The sequence below is a fragment of the Porcisia hertigi genome, chromosome 36 (assembly GCF_017918235.1).
Source record: "Porcisia hertigi strain C119 chromosome 36, whole genome shotgun sequence".
NCBI lineage: Eukaryota > Euglenozoa > Kinetoplastea > Trypanosomatida > Trypanosomatidae > Porcisia > Porcisia hertigi.
The window spans coordinates 944,540-951,063 of NC_090595.1; the positions used below are offsets into that span (position 1 = coordinate 944,540).

Consider the following 6,524-nt stretch of genomic DNA (forward strand, 5'->3'; position numbering starts at 1 on the left):
CCCCAACTACTTCCGTATCTCCACGCTGCTTTCCCCGTTTCTTTTAGTCCCTGATACCCCCTTTTTGCGTATCCATCACTTATTCGACTTTGCCTCCGCCTTTCTGAGAGTCTGTGGGCGTTCTTTTGTGCTACTCCCCCTACCCCCGCCTCTACTCCCCTCGGGCCATTTGGGGTGTGGTTTTCTCTGTTTCAAGCAGTGTGCGTAGGAAGATCGGTGGGCTCGTGCTTCCTCTCGAGGGCATTTGTATTCGAGAGCGTAGCACCGACCCCAAAAAGAGGATATCCAGAAGTACACACACACACACACGCGCTCTCTTTGGGGTGTGTGCATGCTTTTCCTCCCCGCCCATTTCCCTCTTCTTCCTTTGACGATAGGTGCCGTCTGTGTTGATCAGCCTTTTTTCAAACCTGCGTTGGGTACCTTCGCTGCTGTTCTCTGTGCTTTCGCCGGCGCCGCCACCGCCCCTTCCCGGATACTTCGTCCCCCCGCCCCTCACCCGTCTTCGTGGTTGGGTGTTTTTTTTTTCTTTTTAGCCCCCTGCTCGTCTTTTTTTTTGTACTTCTTCGCCCTCGTCTTTGTCTTTCTCTGCCCCCTCACTCTTTCAATTTGATGATCACTTTTGCTTCTTCCTGAACCCTTCTGGCTTGGTGTATCCCCCTCCCCCCTCTTGTCTCTCCATCTCTTTGCCTCCCCCTCCTCCTCGCATCCCCTCTTCCCCCTCCTTGTCTATCGCGCGTTTTTTTTTTTGAACTCTCACTCCCCCTTTTACACTTTCACATTGTGATCGTGGCCCGCCGTTTGCTCTTGCTATTCAAAAGTCTGCTTCGCACTTCGCTTGGCCTTTGACGTCTTTCTTTCTATTCTACCTCTCTCTTTTTTTTTTCACCTCTGCTTCCAGTCTGTGTTGCTGTGTCCGTGTATGTAAAAAAGATTGTTTTATGTACCTATCTAAATCTTTTTTTTCGCTTTTCTTTCCCGTACAAGATCATTCCACTCCTGATCTATTTGGGGTACGCCTGTGCGTCTCCGCCCTCCCCGTCCGCCTAGTCTCACCCAAACAGGCACGCGCACACCACCTCCCTTCTGTATCTGTCCTGCTATTCTCCCCTTCTTCTTTCTTCTGCTTTTTTTTTTCTGTTGTGCATTCTCTTCGGGGCTCAAAGTTTTTATTGAGTCCTTCAACTCTCGTCCCCCCCCCCCCCGCTGAGTCGGTATCGGTCTGACGATTTTTTCCGCGTCTTATCATTTGCCTCCGCCCTCCCCCCCCCCTTCTCTATTTTGGCTTCTCTCCGTTTAGGGGGTGGTTGTATTTTTTGTTGTTGTTGTTGTTGGTCGAAGATTCTACAGACACGCACACAAATATATATCAATCAAATTCAAAATCCTCCTCGTTCCCCGCCCGCCTTATTCTGCACCCCCCTCCCCCGTACAGACAAACAGAAACTTTTCACCACGAATGAAGATGTCATCAGTGTTTACGGCCCCGTCTCTGTACCCGGATGACCCCGAAGTCTGCGCGGCGACCGTGTACAGCACGCCCGCCGAAACTGCAGGGATGAGTGGCAGTGAAACGTGCAGGGAGACCCCCGTCGCTACTTCACATGGACTGCACAAGACTTCACCGCGGTTGGCGTGGCAAACTGCGGGCTCAGCTGCGCATGGTGGAATGGGGCTATTCATGAATTGCGGCTCTGTGGCACCGACTTATCAACTACGCGGCGAACTCGGCCGTGGCCGGTACGGTTGTGTCTTTTTGGTTGAGGAGTGTGTGCAGCGCCATCTTCTGGCTGTGAAGGCAATATACAATCCGATGCCAGTGGCCGCCTCACGTGAGAGGAAGAGGGCCCAGGAGAGGCAGCACCAGCAGTCACAGAGCACCTGCGACTGTGCACGCAAGGTTGCTCTCTCGCCGCACTCGCCTCAGGTGGCGGACCAGTCCGCAGCACCGCTTCCTCCTCAGTCATGGAGCCTCAGCAACGAAGCTATGTGTCTTCAGGAGTGCAACTCGCCCTTTATCATCCGCCTTGAGGGGACTGACAAGGGTGACAACGGTGAGGATCTGCTGCTCATGGAGTACGTGGACGGGGGTAACCTGCGCCAAGAGATTCGGCGGCGTGCCGCCTCGGCCACACCGTTTACCGAAGCGGAGGCCGTCTTTGTTTTCGTGCAGCTCTGTATGGCAGTCGATCACTTGCATCAGCGAAACATCCTCCATCATGACCTGAAGCCAGAGAACATTCTTCTGAGCAGCACAGGCATCGTCAAGCTGGGTGACTTTGGGTTTGCCAAGAAATACACTGATCCGGTTTGCCAGTGTGTTGCGTCAACGGGGTGCGGTACGCCGTACTACCTTAGTCCAGAGGCCCTCCGAGGCGAGCGGTACTCTCTCAAGAGCGAGATGTGGGCCCTGGGTGTCATTCTCTACGAACTCCTGGCGCTTACGGGTCCTTTTGTTGCCGCCACGCGCTCGGAGCTGCACGCCAAAATACAGCACTCCAACTACGCCACGCTGCCGGTCTTCTACTCCGATGAGCTGCGGTCTGTGTGCCACCAGCTGCTCACTCTGACCCCCGAGCATCGCCCCTCCACGAGTGACCTCTTCCACGACAACGAGTACCTGCGTGAAAAGCTCAACGCACTGCGTCGAATATCAGAGTGCTCCGTAAAGATGAGTACCGAGGAGAAGGGCTTTACTTTCCATTCTATCAGCGCCGTATTGCGCCGCCGTATTGCGCCGCATCTGAAAGAAGTGGCAGCCGACTTCAACCCCGGATGAGGCAGAAGGTGCAAAAAAAAAAGTAGGACTCATGATTCAGGGCAGTGCCAGACCCAAACGAGGAGGTCCAGAGGCAGCGAACTGGAAAGTCCAGCGGCGATAGCGCTGTTGGCACGAACCTCCGAGTGTGTACTGAAGAGTGGGTGGGTGGGGGAAGGGCGGTACGGCGTGGATGGTCTTCCGCGGGGTGCGATAGGGGTGTCCTGATATGTTTCATCACATCCTCTCCCACGTCTCTGCATTCGACTCTGTGCGTGACTCAACACGTGTATCCTTTCTTTCTTTTTAGCAATTCTTTTTGCACCAAGCTGTGGGCGTGCGCCAAGCTCCTCCCCAGACATTGCTCTCTCTAGCAATGTGCGTTTTGTGTTATCACGCTTGTCGCTCCTTCGTCTTTCGATTTCTAGTGCCTTTTCTCTTTAAGCAGGGCGTGCTCAATTTTTTTTATATCTGTAGGGGGTAATGAAGAAGGGTTCTTGGGCATCTCTCGCCTTCCTTAGGTAGCTGTGTTTGTGTGTGAGGTTTACTTGGCTGCTTCGACAGGCACGACCTCTTTCGAGCTCTTTTCTCTCCCCATATCACGTCCTACAATACTTGTCTGATGACTCATATTTTTTTTTTACCGTGATGCTCTTTGGCGTATACGTGTGTGCGTGCGCCTCCTCTCACCAAGTGGACCGTATCGGACTCTCAGGGGCCGTCTGCGTGGGGGGCGGGGGTCTTCTGTTTCCTCCCCCCTCTCTCTGATGTGCTTGTTTTTTTCGGACTAAACCTCGTCGTATTTCCCCCTCCCCTTCCCCTCCCATCCCCTCTTTTTCTCCTCTCCCCGCCTAAAACTAAAGGTTCGTAGCTACCTTCTGCATATTTCTATGTATTTTTACGTATTTGTATTTCTGCTTCGTCATGGATGATTGTCTGTGTGCGTCACGATGCACCTGTAGGTCAGTGCTTCGCCTGCGTTTTTTTTCTTTTGGGCGCCTCTCGTTGTATTTTTTTTCTTTTCGGGAAGGGGGTCACGGGCTTGTCTTTGCCACCGCCCTCCCCTAGCATTCGGGGTCTCCCTCTATTTGTCTTTAGTGGCTCTTCCTCCTCTCCCCCGTATTGCTTTGTGTGCCATGTAAGGACAAAGTGTAAACCCCCCCCCCCCACAACAACAACAACAAAAAGAGCCCGCAGGTAAATTTCCAGCATTGTACCGCTGTCTGTATCCGTTTCGTGTCCGAGTTTGGAACTCGTACACGCGCGAGCCTCTCTTCCCCCCCTTCCTCCGCCCGCCAAGTCACTCCGATGATCACACCAAAGGTGCCCCCCCCCCCCCCCCCACATACACACACGCACGTTCAAGAAATTTTTTTCATATATGTATTTTTTCGCTTGTTTTTGAGCCCGTCTTTTTATTCCTCCCCCATTCTACGTCGCTTCCCTTCTCCTCTCTACCCATTTCATTGCATTTCCCCTAGTTTTCTATATATATTTTTTAAATTATTCGTGCTTGTGTGTTTTCTTCTCCCTTTTTTTTGATCTGCTTTGGCTGGCGTATTTTCTCTCCACATATTTGAATGAGTGCCGCCTTTATGTTTATATTGACATATAATGTATATCAATATATACCAATATAATTAATAAAAATAGTGTTTATTTTGTGCATGATTCCTCAGGAATCTTGGCGCGCGTATGGGCTTCGGGCATTTGGTGTGTGTTTTAGCTGTGCACCCCCCCTGCTGTGAGTACACTCGCTTACTATGTTGATGTATGATTACTCTTTTATATCGCTGCTTGGCATTTTTTTCGTTCTTGTACTTTTACTTCCTTTTCTTCTTTTCTCTAGCCCCCCCCCCTCCCCTCCCCTCCCCTCTTCCCTCCCTCCTCCGCTTTTTTTTTTGCCACTTCTCTATTTCCTTTCCCATTGTATCTCTCTTCTTCTTCACAAGGCCTGCATTCTATTGCCTTTCCCCATCCTTTTTCTTCTGTTGCCTCTCTCAAATTTTCGCTTCGTGATCCTCCTCCCTCCCCCCATCCATCTTTATGTACCACTCTCACTTCTTACCCTTTCGACCTTTGGATATTTGACAGGTACGCATGCGTGCGGTTAGTGGTGTAGCTGTCCTTTTTTTCTTCTCTATCTCTACATCCCCCCCTCCCTTTCTGACCCCCTCCACCCCACCCCACCTCCACCCCACCCAGCAGCAGCAGCAGCGTATTCTCTTCTCCCCCTCGTTTTGTTCTCCATTTTCTCTCGTTTTCCGCTTAGAATTTTTTTTTTGGGGAGGGAGAGAGGGAGATGTCTTCTGTGAATGCGTGTGTGTGTGTGTGTGTGAGTGTGTATCGCCTCTCTCCTCGTCACATCTCCTTTTTTTTTCTTTCTACTCGTTTCCTCTTCCTCCTGTGATTCTGTATTTTGTTTTATTCAGTCGTGTCTCACCTCCCTCCCTCCCTCCCTCCCTCTTTTTCTCCTCGAACTCTCTCGACCTCCCCTCTGCGCTCTCGATCCCTTTTCTGTGCACACACACACACACACACACACACACACACGCCACGTTTTCCATACCCCTCGCATTTTTTTTTTCACCCTTGCATGGTTTCTCTGTGTGTGTGCATGTGCTCGTTCTCCGTGTTCTCTGCACCTTTTTTTTGTTGTTGTTGACGAAGAAAAAAAAAGGTACGCGAACGGTTCGTCACCGATTGTCCGATATTCTCCCCTCCATCTTTCTCCATCATCACATTTCATTTGGCGCAGCAGAACCCACAGAAGGGAGCAACGGTACACAAAAAGACTCCGGTATTTCCCTGGAAGGTCGCGTTACGGAAAGCCTATCGTGCGACTTGTCGCGAATCTGTACACTCGTGCTCGTCGGTTTTGTAAAAGCAATATTTTGATCTAACAACAGGCGAGAGGCGGCAAGTCCCAGCATTTTTTTTTTCACTGACACAAACGTGTTTTCTGGGTTGGCTGCGGTCATGTCCCTCTTCATACTCAAAGTATATTTTTATTTGACAAAGGTGCATGTCCGGTGCAACGGGAAAAAGAAAAAAGAGGAGCCCCCTTTTCAGAATTCAGGGAGACAAAGGTCAACGAGTACATAGCGCGTTGAGAAGTAAAAGAGGGAGGGGGGGGGAGGGGTAGAAAGTTCTACAAGAGAGTGGCGATCGATCCGGGGGGTACGGGTGTGGGGGATGTGAAATGCCGGGGGAGGGGGCCATATGCAACATAAAGTCATCGAGAGAGAGAGACAAAAACGTTTACAAGCGTGTATGTCAGATGCTCTGTTGCTTCTTTTTTTGTTTTCATCTGCAGTGGACTGAAGGTGCTCTCGTTTATCTATTCAACGTTCTTCTGTTTCTCTCGCCCCCCCCCCCCGTCAGTTAGACTCCCTGACACATTTTCTCTCGATGGCGCCTGTGCGTCTGTGTATCGTGTATACATGCATATATGCGTACACAAAAAATATACTTGCTCTCTACGAGTGGTATATTATAAAAAGGATTATAGGCGGACGAAGGCGAAAGTTTTACACATTTGCCCTTTTCTTTATATTTTTTCTTTTTTTCAATCCCCACTCACTTCCGTGTGTATATTTGCTCATATCTGTGTGTCTATCTCTGCTCGTTTTCTTGATGTATTCCCCCTTCCCCCCTTCCCCCCCCCCCACACACACTCACACACACTCACAGACACCTTCGGCTTGTATGTTTTACTGGGCATTGCTGCTGTACTCGTTATACAGTTTTTTTGTTCTCCTCCACC

The 6,524-nt window shown here is 50.6% G+C and overlaps 1 protein-coding gene across 1 annotated transcript; it reads left to right on the top strand.

Annotated features, from left to right (window-relative positions):
• Window positions 1–1,459: 1,459 nt before the first annotated feature.
• JKF63_00224 (uncharacterized protein) lies at window positions 1,460–2,779 on the top strand (the record flags this gene model as incomplete). Its single annotated transcript, XM_067896276.1, has 1 exon — window positions 1,460–2,779. The coding sequence occupies one exon, from the start codon at window positions 1,460–1,462 to the stop codon at window positions 2,777–2,779; it is 1,320 nt and encodes a 439-aa protein (XP_067752433.1).
• Between the last annotated feature and the right edge of the window lie 3,745 nt (window positions 2,780–6,524).